We start from the raw sequence: 18,259 nt of genomic DNA on the forward strand, positions 1-18,259 counted from the left end.
GATATCATTGGTTAATTCTCAGATATAAAAATAACATTGAATAGATCCAATTTGGCTACATAGGCCTACAAACATTTACAATGAATAGCAAAATCACAATGTCTTCAGATCAAAGTCTACATTGAGACCGAAGGGCACAAGGGGCTTTAAATGAAAGATCCAGACAGCATCTCGTTTTAACAATAAATTGTCGATGCCGATATACCCACATACTTTTTTACCACAAGGACAAGTTATAAGATAAATAACTGCCTTAGTGGAGCACGTGATAACACCTTTGATTGGGATCTGTTTCCCTGTTTGGGGTTGTTTGAAGGATCTACATTTGTAAGAGCTCTGAGATTTCTGCCCCGCGAGAATACGACCAAGGGAGAATCGGAAAACACATTACCGATACTGTTATCGGATCTTGTTTGTGAACGATTTCCTTCATTGGTTCAGAGCATTTTGAATAGCGGGTAGTTATTGACAGATGTTTCGGTTAGATTTTTTTCAATGACAGTATTAATCTTACATTTATTGTACCCCCTCTCCTTGAATTTTCTTTGCGTCTAAACCATATTTCTGTCGAAATCTGATTTGTTTTTTGCAAATTATTTTTATTTGACAGAATTGGCTGTAGGGAAACTGTTTTTCAAGGGAAGCTGGTGACAACTATCAGCCCTCAACAAATTGTTACGATCAGTAGGTTACCTGTAAAGATCAGTGTATAGAACATTATCCTCACACAAAATCAGAAGATCAAGGAAACTGATTTGATGTGTGTCAGATTGCATAATAAATCTCAGGTGGTCAGAACGAGAGTTAAGAAAAGCATGGAACGCCTGGAGCTGTTTTGCATCACCCCTCCATAGAACCAAAATATCATCAATGTACCGTTTCCAAATAATTATGTTAGGCAAGAAAACATTTTTGATAGGATTGAGAATTGACTGTTTCTCCATGTAACCCACATACAAATTAGCATAGTTAGGAGCCATAGGGGATCCCATAGCAGTACCCTTCGTCTGAATAAAGTAATAATTAAGAAACATGAAATAGTTGTGTGTGAGTACTATTTCAGCCAATAATGCATGCACTGGGAAGGTAATTTATTAGGGTCACGTTGCAGAAGAAAATGTTCCATGGCTTCAATACCGACCTCGTGTGGAATATGTGTGTATAACGACTCAACATAAAAAGTAATAACAAAGTATTATCAGGGAGAGGATCAAGATATTCAATAATAGAGATCATACTGCTGCTGTCCTTTACAGAGGGGAGCTGTTCTGAGATCATACTGCTGCTGTCCTTTACAGAGGGGAGCTGTTCTGAGATCATACTGCTGCTGTCCTTTACAGAGGGGAGCTGTTCTGAGATCATACTGCTGCTGTCCTTTACAGAGGGGAGCTGTTCTGCGACTGGTCTAATAAAAAAGTAAACAAAAGTCTATAATGCCCATCAAGCATTTCACAACACTCGCAATAACATCAACTAACCATGTGTATGTGACCAATCCAATTTGATTTGATACAATAGGGCGCCCTGGAGGTTTTGTACCATTCTTGTGTAATTTCTGCAAAGTATATAATGTGGTAATTTTAGGGTGTTGAATTGGCAAAAAGTCGTGTTCTTTTTTGGTAATCTGACCAGAATTTAAACACCCATCTAGGACAGGAAAGATTGTGTTCTGAAATTGGGAAGTGGGGTAGCTTTGGAGTTTCTTGTAAAAGGTGTTGTCAAGCAGTTGTCTATGACACTCATTTACATGAACTATCCAATCCATGGGTACAACTGACCCACCCTTATCACCAGGACAGGTAAGGACTGACATATCGGAATGTAAATCAAGCAAAGTTTATATTTCATCCTTAGGTAAATTATAGAAAGATATGTACTCCTGTTTGTACTTAAGGAGATTACTAACATATTTCTCAATAGAGAGATTGCGATGTATATATACAGTTCCAGTCGGAAGTTTACATACACTTAGGTTGGAGTCATTAAAACTAGTTTTTCAACCACTCCATAAATTTCTTGTTAACAAACTATAGTTTTGGCAAGTCGGTTAGGACATCTACTTTCTGCATGAGACAAGTCATTTTTCCAACAATTGTTCAGACAGATTATTTCACTTATAATTCACTGTTTCACAATTCTAATTGGTCATAAGTTTACATACAGTAAATTGACTGTGCCTTTAAACAGCTTGGAAAATTCCAGAAAATTATGTCATGGCTTTAGAAGCTTCTGATAGGCTAATTTACATAATTTGAGTCAATTGGAGGTGTACCTGTGGATGTATTTCATGGCCTACCTTCAAACTCAGTGCCTCTTTGCTTGACATCATGAGAAAATCAAAAGAAATCAGCCAAGACTTCAAAAAATAAATTGTAGACCTCCACAAGTCTGGTTCATCATTGGGAGCAAATTCCAAACGCCTGAAGGTACCATGTTCATCTGTACAAACAATAGTACGCAAGTATAAACACCATGGGACCATGCAGCCGTCATACTGCTGAGGAAGGAGACGCGTTCTGTCTCCTAAAGATGAACGTACTTTGGTGCGAAAAGTGCAAATCAATTCCAGAACAGCAAAGGACCTTGTGAAGATGCTGGAGGAAACAGGTACAAAAATATCTATATCCACAGAGTCCTATATTGACATAACCTGAAAGGCTGCTCAGCAAGGAAGAAGCCACTGCTTCAAAACCGCCATAAAAAAGCCTGCAAACTACTGTTTGCAGCTGCACATGGGGACAAAGATTGTACTTTTTGGAGAAATGTCCTCTGGTCTGATGAAACAAAAATAGAACTGTTTGGCCATAATGACCATCGTTATGTTTAGAGGAAAAAGGGGGACGCTTGCAAGCCAAAGAACACCATCCCAACCGTGAAGCATGGGGGTGGCAGCATCATGTTGTGGGGCTGCTTTGCTGCAGGAGGGACTGGTGCACTTCACAAAATAGATGGCATCATGAGAATGGAAAATGGTGTGGATATAATGAAGCAACATCTCAAGACATCAGTCAGGAAGTTAAAGCTTGGTCGTAAATGGGTCTTCCAAATGGACAATGACCTCAAGCATACTTCCAAAGTTGTGGCAAAATGGCTTAAGGACAACAAAGTCAAGGTATTGGAGTGGCCATCACAAACCCTGACCTCAATCCTATAGAAATGTCTGCATAAATTATGTGGGCAGAACTGAAAAAGCGTGTGCGAGCAAGGAGGCCTACAAACCTGACTCTGCTAGGAGGAATGGGCCAAAATTCACCCAACTTATTGTGAGAAGCTTGTGGAAGGCTACCCGAAGCGTTTGACCCAAGTTAAACAATTTAAAGGCAATGCTAGCAAATACTAATTGAGTGTATGTAAACTGCTAAGTAAGTCATTCCCTCTACTATTATTCTGACATTTCACATTCTTAAAATAAAGTGGTGTTCCTAACTGACCTTTTTATTTGTGAAAAACAAGTTTAAATGTATTTTGCTAAGGTGTATGTAAACTTCCGACTTCAACTGTATATATATATAAAAAGTTCTATATATAAAAAGTTCTATATATATATATATATATATACACTTTCTTACATTTCCTAGATCTAAGGCAGAGACTTAAACATTTATGAATGTGTATTTCAATGCATTTCTATGGGCTGTAGTAGTAAAGGCCAAATTCAATATTTTATCAAATTTTTGTATATATTTTAATGCCTAAAGGGGTCCTAAAATTCTAAATCAAATAGCTAAATGATCCACGGTATGACCTTCTTAAAACAATTCCATATGTCAGCTTAGAATGAAGGCTTTTTATTGAATAAAAGTAACATATACCGAGTACACAGAAATACTTTCTTGCTGCTTTTTCAAAAAGTGCACAATTAGTACAAAAATTACAGACTGGTCTTTTTGAATTGCTTGCACTTCAAATCACAAGTGTTGCATTAAAAAGGTTAATGAAAAGAAAATGTTGAAAGCACAATGAAAGTACAGTATTATTGGAGAAAGTATTTTTCACAAAAGATAAATCAAACACATCTAACATTTGTCGAAGTTGCGAATCTAACATCCACTGACAATAAAAACAATCCTATTGATTAAAATCATGTTCTAAAATGCTCTATAAAATGACAAATGTGAAGCAAGCCTTATATACAGTATGTTGTGCTACTATTTCAGATACTGTTGCAAGTAAGCAGAATATCCGAGTATATCAAACGAAACATTTTAAAGGTACAGTCATAAAATTATATTTAAAAAAACGTTTCGAATATTCAAAATCATAAGCATGACATTCAGCAAACTTAAAAGGATACAGTAGTGATAAAGCATGTAAACGATTTATGTATTTTGGCATCTTAGTAAAAAATAACCTTTGAAGTAAAGCAACTGCTGGTTATGTCATGGACATACAATCAGTGTGTAACTGAAGTAGCTCTTTGAACATACTCATAAAAGGCACCCTGAATGGGTGAGTATTATTGAGTAGTACTCAGTGAGTACAGACAACTCAAAAACAAATAACTGGCAGGTCTCCACTGTGCACATATGATATGTAAAATCTGTTAAATGTCCAGTATTTAAAAAACTGAATAGCAAACTGTACACATTCAATTACCAAAACAAAATGGGCTACAAATGTAGCCAAAATGAGTAGACAAAAAGTGTATATTGTACTTCAATCTGAAGTCCAGAGTACTTTAATGTGAGGTGAGGCATACTGGGGGTTATCAACTGCTGAAATTCACAGATTTAAAAAATATAAATTTAAGATGACATTAGGACAGTCAAACTCCCAGTCCAATCAAATACTGTTAAATCCTGTAAACATTTGTAAATATACAGTATAACAATGAAGTATAAAAGTTCTATAAAACATTCCAGTGACTAAAAAAATAAGTGTCAAATATTTTTGTTGTTGTTTTTGCACAGATGACCAAGTTTTTTTTATATATATATAGAAGCCCTGGATGATGAGGTAATGCTCACTTATTTTTGGTGAAAGCAAAAAAAACTAACTTCCGGTTAAAAAAAATATGGATACCATAGACAAATGACAAATGTCAAAATGTCCAATATTGAGATGTCTTTACATGTCTGTCTTTGCATTGATTTTACAGTATTTAAAAAATACATCTTTTTGGATATGGCTGAGAACGGATTCTTCTTCAGTCGCATTGGCATATGGGAGAAGAACATGTATATTTCCCAACCCTGACTATGTTGACATAAAAATTTAAAAAACAAATGAAAAACACACACATTTCTACTCATTCATAAAGAGATCTATATCAATTTAAGAATTTATATAAATCAGCGTAGTATCAAAATAAGTTTGACCAACAAAACAAAATGGTGATCACAACAAAACCAGTCAAAGACAACATAAGGGGAAGTCATTAGTAAAAAATCAAATAAAAGCAGTGTTTAAAACCTTAAAACCCTAAAATAACACTTTGGCTACCAGGGGACAACAAGATGGTCTAACTTGGCATTGGCACTTCTGATTGACGATCAATGGTGTTTTCCATGTCACACCCAGCAGTTTGCTACAGGAAAGGCTATAGGAGCCGGACCCTCAAATGATTCCCCAATGGCAGGGCTAGTTTCGCTCAGTAGAAGCAGGATTGGCTCCTTGATTGTAGGGTATTTTTCAAGTGTGTTGGATGAAAACACCTAGGCTGAACGGAGAGGGGTGAGAGCATAGTCACCATTTGTACTTGCCCAGTCTTGTGTCCTCCTGCTCTTCCAGAAGGGGCCCTCCCCTACCATTACCTACACAGCCTCATGATTGGAGAAGGTCAAGGTGAGGTGTGGAATGGATAGAGTGATGGATCAGGGACAGAATTATTCACATGCAAAGTAGTCCTTCAGTGGGGCAAACAGGTGTCTGATGACGGGCACGCTCCAGGATCTTCCCAGCAGCTTCTGCCTGGCACCGCGACCCATGTTTGACACATCTGTGTAGTGGACTGGGAAGCCAAAGATCCTTGAGGAAACAGATGATCAGAACAAGGGTGTATCACAAGTTGTCCCACAAGGCTCAGTGTTATGTCCATTACGGTTTAGTATTTGAATACTCTATTTCACTGTAATGCAGACATACATCTACATCCACACAAAACACCACCACTCTGCAACCCCCCTGTGTTGTTGACTATCTCTGTGAGGTGAAAACTTTTAAAAACTAAATGACGACAAAACTCATGTACCCCAACTCTCTCATCAAGAAACTGGGTGAACTCAAAATGGAAATCGACGGTTTCACCATCCAATCCAACTCCACAGTCAGCAACCTTGGTGTTACATTTGACCCCACTCTGGCATTTGTACTCCACACCCGAAACATCACTAAGTCAGCCTTCTTCCACCTCAAAAACATCTCACAACTCGGACCCTCTCTCACTGACCCCAATGTTAAAACATTCATTCACACCATTGTTTTCTTACGCCTGAACTACTGCAACGTCATTCTCTATGGACTCCCCGCTAAAACACTGGACAGACTTCAACACATTCAAAATTCAGCTGGACTATTCCTCACACACACACACACACACACTAGACCCTGAGACCATATCACCCTCACTGGCTCCCAATTCAATACAGGACCATCTTCAAATTGCTCATGCTCACCTACAAAGCACCCACATACCTCACTTACTGGCACCCTCCGACCTCACTTACCTCCTGCACCCCTACACTCCCATATGTTTACACCAAAGACACACCTCTTCAGACAGGCTTAGCCAGATTCTCTGCTGTCTTAGCTTTTATTCTATGCCTAGTTCACTTTCCTGGTAAGTCTGTCATCATGTTTAGTGTTCTCCCTGGTTAGTCTGTCATCATGTCTAGTGTTCTCCCTGGCTAGTCTGTCATCATGTTTAGTGTTCTCCCTGGTTAGTCTGTCATCATGTTTAGTGTTCTCCCTGGTTAGTCTGTCATCATGTCTAGTGTTCTCCCTGGCTAGTCTGCCATCATGTTTAGTGTTCTCCATGGTTAGTCTGTCATCATGTTTAGTGTTCTCCCTGGTTAGTCTGTCATCATGTCTAGTGTTCTCCCTGGCTAGTCTGCCATCATGTTTAGTGTTCTCCATGGTTAGTCTGTCATCATGTTTAGTGTTCTCCCTGGTTAGTCTGTCATCATGTTTAGTGTTCTCCCTGGTTAGTCTGTCATCATGTTTAGTGTTCTCCATGGTTAGTCTGTCATCATGTTTAGTGTTCTCCCTGGCTAGTCTGTCATCATGTTTAGTGTTCTCCATGGTTAGTCTGTCATCATGTTTAGTGTTCTCCCTGGTTAGTCTGTCATCATGTTTAGTGTTCTCCCTGGTTAGTCTGTCATCATGTTTAGTGTTCTCCCTGGTTAGTCTGTCATCATGTTTAGTGTTCTCCCTGGTTAGTCTGTCATCATGTTTAGTGTTCTCCATGGTTAGTCTGTCATCATGTTTAGTGTTCTCCCTGGTTAGTCTGTCATCATATTTAGTGTTCTCCTGGTTAGTCTGTCATCATGTTTAGTGTTCTCCTATCATGTTTAGTCTGTCATCATGTTTAGTGTTCTCCTGGTTAGTCTGTCATCATGTTTAGTGTTCTCCATGGTTAGTCTGTCATCATGTTTAGTGTTCTCCCTGGTTAGTCTGTCATCATGTTTAGTGTTCTCCCTGGTTAGTCTGTCATCATGTTTAGTGTTCTCCCTGGTTAGTCTGTCATCAAGTTTAGAGTTCTCTATGGTTAGTCTGTCATCATGTTTAGTGTTCTCCCTGGTTAGTCTGTCATCATGTTTAGTGTTCTCCCTGGTTAGTCTGTCATCATGTTTAGTGTTCTCCCTGGTTAGTCTGTAATCATGTTTAGTGTTCTCCCTGGTTAGTCTGTCATCATGTTTAGTGTTCTCCTGTCATGGCTAGTCTGTCATCATGTTTAGTGTTCTCCCTGGTTAGTCTGTCATCATGTTTAGTGTTCTCCCTGGTTAATCTGTCATCATGTTTAGTGTTCTCCCTGGTTAGTCTGTCATCATGTTTAGTGTTCTCTATGGTTAGTCTGTCATCATGTTTAGTGTTCTCCCTGGCTAGTCTGTCATCATGTTTAGTGTTCTCCCTGGTTAGTCTGTCATCATGTTTAGTGTTCTCCCTGGTTAATCTGTCATCATGTTTAGTGTTCTCCATGGTTAGTCTGTCATCATGTTTAGTGTTCTCCCTGGTTAGTCTGTCATCATGTTTAGTGTTCTCCCTGGTTAGTCTGTCATCATGTTTAGTGTTCTCCCTGGTTAGTCTGTCATCATATTTTTTATACTTATTTAATATGTAATTTTATTGCTATTTATCCTGCTGATTTTCTTGTGTATGTAAAGTAACTTTTGGTGTCATGGAAAACGCTTAAAATAGAATGTATGATTATTATTATTAGTATTAAAATGGCATCAGAGGGCATTGTGGGCAGAGTTGGGTCTTATTTATTAGTGCACACAGTAGCAAAACAATTTGCAACAGAAAACAAAAACGAGCTTAAGACAAGTTCCGGTAGTCCCTCCCTGTTTCAGTCTGTTTTCTTTTGTTTGGTGCCTAGTGACTATGACCCAGGAATGTGATTTGACATTGTTTTTTAACAGAGGCACCACAGAGTAAAAAAGGTAGAGGGCGCACTTGGGACAAAGAGAGTGGCACAGTCAGATTAGAGTTGTGGGTCTAGGTCTCACCTCTCCAACTCGGTGCACCACAAGATGTCCTCTTTGCCGTTCATCATGACGGGGAAGTGCTGGTCTTTGCCTTGCTTGATGGAGTTAGAGCGTGTGGTGATGGTGCGCACCTTTCCAAACTACCAGACAAGGAAAATGCACACTCATATTAATACACTGTATGTGTGTATGTATATATATATATATATACATACATATATACACACACACACACACACACACACACACACACACACACCCCTTGACTTTTTTCACATTTTGTTACTTTACAGCCTTATTCTAAAATGTATTAAATAGTTGTCCCCCCTCAATCTACACAAAGCAAAAACATATATTTTTTAGAAATTGTTGCAAATGTATGAAAAATAAAAAACAGAAATACCATATTTACATAGGTATTCAGACCGTTTGCTATCAGCCTCGAAATTGAGCTCAGGTGTATCCTGTTTCCATTGATCATCCTTGAGATGTTTCTACAACTTGATTGGAGTCCACCTGTGATAAATTCAATTGATTGGACATTATTTGGAAAGGCACACATCTGTCCATATAAGGTCCGACAGTTGACAGTTCATGTCAGAGCAAAAACCAAGCCACGAGGTCGAAGGAATTGTCCGTAGAGTGCCGAGACAGGATTGTGTCGAGGCACAGATCTGGGGAGGGGTTACAAAAGATGTCTGCAGCATTGAAGGTCCCCAAGAACACAGTGGCCTCCATCATTCTTAAATGGAAGAAGTTTGGAACCACCAAGACTCATCCTAGAGCTGGCTGCCGGGCCGAACTGAGCAATCAGGGGAGAAGGGCCTTGGTCAGGAAGGTGAACAAGAACCTGATGGTCACTCTGACAGAGCTCCAGAGTTCCTCTGTGGAGATGTTAGAACCTTCCAAAAGGACAACCATCTCTGCAACACTCCACTAATTAGACCTTTATGGTAGAGTGGCCAGACGGAAGACACTCCTTAGTAAAAGGCACATGACAGCCCGCTTGGAGTTTTCCGGAAGGCACCTAAAGGACTCTCAGACCATGAGAAACAAGATTCTTTGGTCTGATGAAACCAAGATTGAACTCTTTGACCTGAACGGAGCTAAGAAGAGAGAGATCCTTGATGAAAACCTGCTCCAGAGCGCTCAGGACCTCCGACGACAGCGAAGGTTCACCTTCCAACAGGACAACGGCCCTAAGCACACAGCCAAGACAACGCAGGAGTTGCTTCAGGACAAGCCAGAACCCAGACTTGAGCCTGATTTGAACATCTCTGAAGAGACCTGAAAATAGCTGTGCAGCGACTCTTCCCATCCAACCTGACAGCTTGAGAGCATCTGCAGAGAAGAATGGGAGACACTCCCCAAATACAGGTGTGCCAAGCTTGTAGCGTCATATCCAAGAATACTCGAGGCTGTAATCGCTGCAAAAGGTGCTTAAAAGTACTGAGTAAAGGGTCTGAATACTTATGTAAATGTCATATTTTTGCTTTGGTATTGTGTGTAGGTTGATTCAATTGTTTTTCCCCCTCAATCTTAGAATAAGGTTGTAATGTAACAAAATGTGGAAAAAGTCAAGTGGTCTGAATACCTTCCAAAGGCACTGTGAATGTGACATTTCAGTTTGTTATTTATAATAATTCTGAAAAAATGTCTACACCTATTTTTGCTTTTGTCATTATGGGGTATTGTGTGTAGATAAGACAAAAAAAACATTTAATCCATTTTAGAATAAGGCTGTAATGTAACAAAATGTAGAAAAAGTCAAAGGGTCTGAACACTTTCCTAATGCACTGTATATACAGTACCAGTCAAAAGGTTGGACAAACCTACTCATTCAAGGGTTTTTCTTTATTTGTACTATTTTACACACTGTAAAATAATTGTGACATCAAAACTATGAAATAACATATAGAATCATGTAGTAACCACAAGTGTTAAATAAAGGTGATTTTAAAAAAAATAAAATAGTTGCTGTTGAGATGTGTATGTTACTTGAACTCTGTGAAGCATTTATTTGGGTTCTAATGAACTTATCCTCTGCATCAGAGGTAACTCTGGGTCTTCCTTTCCTGTGGCGGCCCTCATGAGAGACAGTTTCATCATAGCGCTTGATGGTTATTGCGACTACACTTGAAGAAACCTTAAAAGTTGTAGAAATTTTCTGGACTGACTGAACTTCATGTCTTAAAAGTAATGATGGACTGTCGTTTATCTTTGCTTATTTGAGCTGTTCTTGCCATAATATGGACTTGGTCTTTTACCAAATAGGGCCATCTTCTGTAGGGGGCAGTATTTTCGTTTTTGGCTTAAAAACGTACCCATTTGAAACTGCCTATTTCTCAGGCCCAGAAACTAGAATATGCATATAATTGTCAGATTAGGATAGAAAACACTCTAAAGTTTCCAAAACTGTCAAAAATATTGTCTGTGAGTATAACAGAACTGATATTGCAGGCAAAAACCTGAGGAAAATCCAACAAGGAAGTGCTGTTTTTCATGAAAGCTCTCTGTTCCATTGGATGCCTTGCCTCCATTTAAAGGGATATCAACCATGTTCCTTTTCCTATGGCTTCCTCAAGCTGTGAACAGTCTTTAGACATGGTTTCAGGCTTTTATTTTGAAAAATGAGCGAGAACGAACCCATTGCGTCAGTGGATGGCTGGGTGCCAGCAGAGTTTTTCATGCACAACAGCCATTTTCTCTCTCTCGCCTATGGAAGAAGCTACATTCCCGGTTGACATATAATCGATTATATATTGTAAAAACAACCTGATGATTGATTCTAAAAAACATTTGACATGGATACTATTTAGAATTTTTGTCTGCGATGTCGTGACCGCTCGAACCTGTGGATTTCTGAACATAACGCGCTGCTAGCTGTTTGTAATATTGTGTCTACTGAGAGAGATTTTCTTACAGCAGTGTAGCCTAGTGGTTAGAGCTTTGGACTAGTAACCGAAAGGTTGCAAGTTCAAATCCCCGAGCTGACAAGGTACAAAATCTGTCGTTCTGCCCTTGAACAGGCAGTTAACCCACTGTTCCTAGGCCGTCATTGAAAATAAGAATTTGTTCTTAACTGACTTGCCTAGTAAAATAAAGGTAAAATAAATCAAAAACAAACGCTTGGTATGCTTTTGCCGAAAAGCTTTATTGAAATCTGACATGCCAGGTGGATTAACAACAAGCTAAGCTGTGTTTTGCTATATTGCACTTGTGTGATTTAATATTTTTAGTAATTTAATTTGAATTTGGCGCTCTGCAATTCAGCGGATGTTGATGAAAATGATCCCGCTAACGGGATGGGTGCGTCAAGAAGTTTTAAGGAAAGAAATTCCACAAATGAACTTTTAACAAGGCACATCTGTTAACCTGTTGCTTCTACCCTCTACTTTTTTGAACATTCTGTTAAAAATCGCGCAACATTTCAGCGCCCTGCTACTCATGCCAGGAATATAGTATATGCATTTGCTTAGTCTGTGTGGATAGAAAACACTCAGACGTTTATAAAACTGGTTAAATCACTGCTGTGGCTTTACCAGAACGGCATTTACATCGAAAAGCACAGGAAAAACTGATCACTGAAAATGGGAAAATATATCCATGCGCTACTTGAACCCATTGATAAAGGTGAACCACAATTAATTGACTGAGGTTGCAGTACCTACAGCTTCCACACGGTGTCTAGAGTCTTGTCATTTCCCTTCAAGTTTTTTCTTGGTCAAACACATGCAGGACACCGTATCTCCTCCGGTCTAGGACCGGATATTTTCGTTGAGTTTCTAGCCGGACATTTTTCCAGACGGACAGCTAATGATCTTTACATCGCCTCCTGATGAATTTTATCGCTTATTAACGTTTACTAATACCTAAAGTTGCATTACAAACGTATTTCGAAGTGTTTTGTGAAAGTTTATCGTCGACTTTTTGAATTTAAAAAAATGACGTTACGTTTTGAAACCATGTTTTTTTCGTTTATCACACAGTCTACATATAACGATATCTAGGCTTTATATGGACCGATTTAATCGAAATAAAGACCCAAATAGTGTTTATGGGACATCTAGGAGTGCCAACAAAGAAGATGGTGAAAGGTAATGAATGTTTTCTATTTTATTGTGCGGTTTGTGTAACGCCGAAATGCTAATTATTTTGTTTACGTCCCCTGTGGGTCTTTTGGGGTGTTACATGCTATCAGATAATAGCTTCTCATGCTTTCGCCGAAAAGCATTTTAAAAATCTGACTTGTTGCCTGGATTCACAACGAGTGTAGCTTTAATTCGATACCCTGCATGTGTATTTTAATGAACGTTTGAGTTTTAACTAATACTATTAGCATTTAGCGTAGCACATTTGCATTTCCAGAGCTCTAGTTGGGACGCAAGCGTCCCGAGTAGAGGGAAGAGGTTAATTAAAATGCATTCATGTTGACTACCCCATGAAGCTGGTTGAGAGAATGCCAAGAGTGTGCAAAAAATGTCATCAAGGCAAAGGGTGGCTACATTGAAGAATCTCAAACATAAAATATATTTAGATTTGTTTAACACTTTTTTTGGTCACTACATGATTCCATATGTGTTATTTCTTAGTTTTGACGTCTTCACTATTATTCTACAATGTAGAAAATAGTATAAATAAAGAAAAACCCTTGAATGAGTAGGTGTGTCCATACTTTTGACCGGTACTATATATATATATATATATAAGCAATAAGGCCAGAGGGGGTGTGGTATATTGTATATGGAGAATTTACCATGGATAAGGGCTGTTCTTACGGATAAGCGCTGTTCTTACGCAAGACGCAACGCAGAGTGCCTGGATACAGCGCTTAGCCGTGGTATATTGGCAATATACCACAAACCCCTGATGTACCCTATTGCTATAATAAACTGGCTACCAACGTAATTAGAGCAGTAAAAATATGTTTTGTCATACCCATTGTAAATGGTCTGATATCTTTTTACTGCTCCAATTACTTTGGTAACCAGTTGATAATACCGATATGTCACCTTGGGGGTTCGGGGTATATGGCCAATATACCACGGATAAGGACGGTATCCAGGCACTCCGCGTTGCGTCATGCAAAAGAACTGCCCTTAGCTGTGGTATATTGGCCATATACCACAAACCCCCGAGGTAACATATTGCTATTATAAACTGGTTACCAAAGTAATTAGAGCAGTAAAACGTTATTATTTTACTGCTCTAATTCGGGGTCAGTTTGGGGTCACTCATAAATGTCATTGTTTTTGAAAGAAAAGCACATTTTTTGTCCAGTAAAATAACATCAAATTGATCAGAAATACAGTGTAGACATTGTTAATGTTGTAAATGACTATTGTAGCTGGAGACGACTGATTTTGAATGTATTTTTATTTTAATGTACAAAAAATGGGCTTTTCTTTAAAAAACAAGGACATTTCTAAGTGACACCAAACTTTTGAACGGTAGTGTACATTGAAATAAAATCACTTAGTGATTCCTGTCCAGTTCCACTGAATGAAGGAGAGCTAGAGAGTGTTACCTTAGCCACACGGCCATGGTCCAGACAGTCCTGTAGCTCTAGCTTGTCCATCCCAGATGCACACCGAGGCCTGACAACAAGAATGGGAATTAGAAATGGAATCCTCCAAGAGATCCGTAAAGTGAAGTGGCTAGCACTTTATTTTACTGTACGGTTTCCACTAGTATCAACTGGTAACAATGTGTACTTCCTCGCATTTACTTACTAAACACATGTGGCAACTATCAAATGGTGCGTTTAATGAATTCCAAATGAACAAACAAGTAAAAGTAATTCATAAGTTATTACTGTGTAATTACCATTAGATTTTACAGTGCAATTTGGTCATTTTTGTATTGTAAAGTAACAACAGGAATATGAAAGATTGTGTTAGTATAGGAAACACACTGTGGTCATCACACACCTGTTCATCCCTGGTAGGTTGCCCCAGAAGTACCTAGCCCTGTGAGCCGCAGACACCTCAATGGCGTCGATCATTACTGGATTGCACTGTAGGACACACACACACACACACACACACACAGGTTGGTGTTTAATTGAACATGCCGCTGCTACCGTGGGTTACACATTTTCAGTAGATGAGACGACTTCTCAAGCTATCTCACGAGGTACTGCCAAAGACCTCTGAGGTTGTCACTTGTATTGATCCGTTGATATTGAATTGACATTGTGGACACAACAAACCTCGAGGAAACGGGAGATGTCCCTCTTGTCGTTGACGCCCATGGCGACCACGTTCTCGAACATCCAGAAGAAGGGGCGGTCCTCGGCCTCCTTGGGCTTGGCCTCACTCAGCAGGCGGTAGAACTCAAAGAACAACCTCCCTGTGCCCTCTGGACAGACAGATGGGGGATGAGGAGAACACACTAGGAGATTCTTACTACAGTCCAATGTAAACCGAATAATAATGTACATCAATTGCAATTAGGGCTGGGCGATATGGCCAAAATATCATATCACTCTATTTAAAAATAATGTGACTGTATTTTATGTTTTGGATTTGAAAAAGTTCTAATTTTGCTTTATGAGTGATGTGAGACCCTAGGGTGCCAACACATACGTTCTAAGTGATTCCAATGGGTATATCTATCTCTATTCAGATTGTTTTATACTGTTCACTTAAACTTAAACCAAAAATAAATTTCTGCACTTCCTGCACTCATTTGAGATCATTTCCGCACTGCCACATAGGGCTTCACGATATGGGCAAGAAAACTAGTGTCACGCCCTGACCTTAGTTATCTTTGTTTTCTTTATTATTTTGGTTAGGTCAGGGTGTGACGAGGGTGATATATGTGTTTTGTCCTGTCTAGCGTTTTTGTATGTTTATGGGGTTTTTGCCAGTCTAGGTGTTTTTATGTCTATGGTTGCCTAGATTGGTTCTCAATCCAAGGAGGCTGTTTATCGTTGTCTCTGATTGGGGACCATATTTAGGTAGCCATATGCCTTGGATAGTTTGTGGGTTAATTGTCTATGTGTCGTTGCCTGTGTCAGCACTCGGTTCATATAGCGTCACGTTTGTTTAGTGTTTCTTCGTTTAATTAAAGAGTATGTATTCGTATCACGCTGCGCCTTGGTCTTCTCCTTACGACCAACGTGACAACTAGGCCTTATTTTTAACCAAATGTTGTGATTTGACTTACAATTTAGATCAAAACACTTGGGTGAACTGATGGGATGATGGAAAAATAATGTTTATTCAAATTCTACAGTTAGAAGATAATAGTGGGCACTTTGAATAGTGTTATTTGACATGATAACAAATGAAACTGGCAGGGAGGAGTTATTGTGACACGGTAGGAACCAAAGTGTTGGTCAGTGTTTCCTAGGGGACACTATAATCTTTGGCTACGTTCAATGATTTCTCTTAGCTACTTCATGTAGCTAACATATTCATCCTCTTTGATTTAGAAGATATTGTTACACAAACAACATGCTGATTGAAGCCTACACCAACACTGGTATCAGGCTGTATAGCTAGCTACATTTGCTCTGACTAACTAGTGACTAGCATTAGTGGCTAACGCGACTTAGCCACAACCTGCTAAGAAAAGACAAATTAGCTGTTTGCTGATGTAAGAAACACTAAATAATAGTGTAATTATAGAACGCTTGAGGACTTATATTAAGAAGCAAAGTGGAAACAGAATCGTAGTCCTCAACATTTGTGCTGCATGGACCACTGAACGCAACCGTCTCGTGGTCGAGCAACAACAAATGCGCTCCTTAATCGACGGGGCCGAGCTCGGTCCAGGTGCAAAACAGCATGGAGAGAGAGAGGGGAGAGAGAGAGGGGAGAGAGATGACTCAAGTAGCGGAGTAAACTATAAAAAGGGACATTACACACAGCGTATCACATGTAACAAACAAAACATTCACATACCGTTACAGAAGGTAAAGTAAAAACCCAAGCCGGTCCGTGCATCAAAACCGGTCTAAAGTCAAATACGGTATACCGCCCAGCCCTAATTCCAATAATGCATCTGTCATTATGAGTTTCAAATATCCCTGATTCTTATACCTTACACGTTGCCCTGGACGTTTAGAGGTACACGTCTATAATGTACATGTAAGAGGGAATGGATATAAATGACATTTCATAAGAACTACTTCACTGGAATTTTAGCCTGCAACACTTGGCATGAATTCTAAACCCTAATTGGAGTGAAGTGAAGCATGCTTGTTAATACATGTAATGAAGTTTGATTCAAATGCATTATTTTGATTTGATTTCTTACCGTACAATCCCTTCCTGGCGGGGTTGACGATGGACAGGTCGTTACAGGGGCTTCCTCCGATCACCAGGTCAAATGGACCCCACTCTTCTATCTGTGTGAGACAATCACACCACCCTCCTATCAGACTGAGTGTAACACACGTCAATGCCCCAACATCTGCCCCCATCTGCCGTTCTGTCATTCCCAATCCCCCCTATCCTATCCCTACATAGTGTCACCTCCCCCATCACCTCATCCATATTGCCCACCACCCCCAACGCAGGGTAGTACAGTGCCTACAGAAAGTACTTGACTTATTACACATTTTGTTACATTACAGCCTGAATTCAAAATGGATTAAATAGATTTTTTTCTCACCCAAAATACCCCTTATTGACAAAGTGAAAACACGTCTTTAGAAATGTTTGCAAATTTATTGAAAATGAAATACAGAAATATCTCATTTACATAAGTATACATGTTAGAATCACCTTTGGCAGCGATTACAGCTGTCAGTCTTTCTGGGTAAGTCTTTAAGAGCTTGGACTGTATAATATTTGCACATTATTCTTTTTACAATTCTTCAAGCTATGTCAAGTTGGTTGTTGATATATTGCTAGACAGCCAGGACAATAACCTAAAACACAAAGCCAAATTGTTGCTTACCAAGACAATATTTGAAAGTACCTGAATGGCCTAGTTACAGTTTTGACCTCAATCGGCTTGAAAATCTATGGCAAAACTTGAAAATGTGAATTTGTCTTCCAGTGGAAAGCAGACTGAACCAGGTTTTCCTCTAGGATTTTGCCTGTGCTTAGCTCTATTCCGTTTATTTTTATCCTAAAAAAAATCCCTAGTCCTTGCCGATGACAAGCATAACCATAACATGATGCAGCCACCACCATCCTTGAAAATATGAAGAGTGGTACTCAGTGATGTGCTGTGTTGTATTTGCCCCAAACATAAGGCTTTGTATTCATGACATAAAGTTAATTTCTTTGACACATTTTTTGCAGTTTTACTTTAGTGCCTTATTGCAAACAGGATGTGTGTTTTGGAATATTTTATGCGAGCGATACAGTCTTTTCTTTTTACGCTGTCATTTAGGTTTGCAAATGTATAAAAAAAATGATATCACATTTACATACAATATGTGACTTCTTAAGCAAATGTTTATTCCTGAACATATTTAGGCTTGCCATAACAAAAGGGTTGAATACTTACTGACTCAAGACATTTCAGCTTTTCATATTTAATTTGTAAGAATGAAACACAACACATCAAAATGTGGAAAAAGTCAAGGAGTGTGAATACTTTCTGAAGGCACTGTATAAACACCAACCCCCACCCTACAGAACGACCCATACAGA

At 39.1% G+C, this 18,259-nt stretch overlaps 1 protein-coding gene across 3 annotated transcripts in view; it reads right to left on the minus strand.

Moving 5' to 3' along the window:
* Positions 1 to 3,772: 3,772 nt before the first annotated feature.
* LOC115131991 (DNA (cytosine-5)-methyltransferase 3B-like) overlaps positions 3,773 to 18,259 on the minus strand; it is a 54,672-nt gene continuing 40,185 nt past the window's right edge. For all 3 annotated transcript variants that reach the window (XM_065020644.1, XM_029664138.2, XM_065020643.1), the window contains exons 17-22: positions 16,911 to 17,001; positions 14,857 to 15,005; positions 14,576 to 14,661; positions 14,173 to 14,242; positions 8,667 to 8,785; positions 3,773 to 5,967 (exon numbers count right to left, since the gene is read on the minus strand). In XM_065020644.1, coding sequence (XP_064876716.1) covers positions 5,826 to 5,967; positions 8,667 to 8,785; positions 14,173 to 14,242; positions 14,576 to 14,661; positions 14,857 to 15,005; positions 16,911 to 17,001 — 657 coding nt within the window. In that variant the 3' untranslated portion in view covers positions 3,773 to 5,825. The remainder of the gene's footprint in view (positions 5,968 to 8,666; positions 8,786 to 14,172; positions 14,243 to 14,575; positions 14,662 to 14,856; positions 15,006 to 16,910; positions 17,002 to 18,259) is intronic.

Source organism: Oncorhynchus nerka, linkage group LG7 (assembly GCF_034236695.1).
Source record: "Oncorhynchus nerka isolate Pitt River linkage group LG7, Oner_Uvic_2.0, whole genome shotgun sequence".
Taxonomy (NCBI): Eukaryota; Metazoa; Chordata; class Actinopteri; order Salmoniformes; family Salmonidae; genus Oncorhynchus; species Oncorhynchus nerka.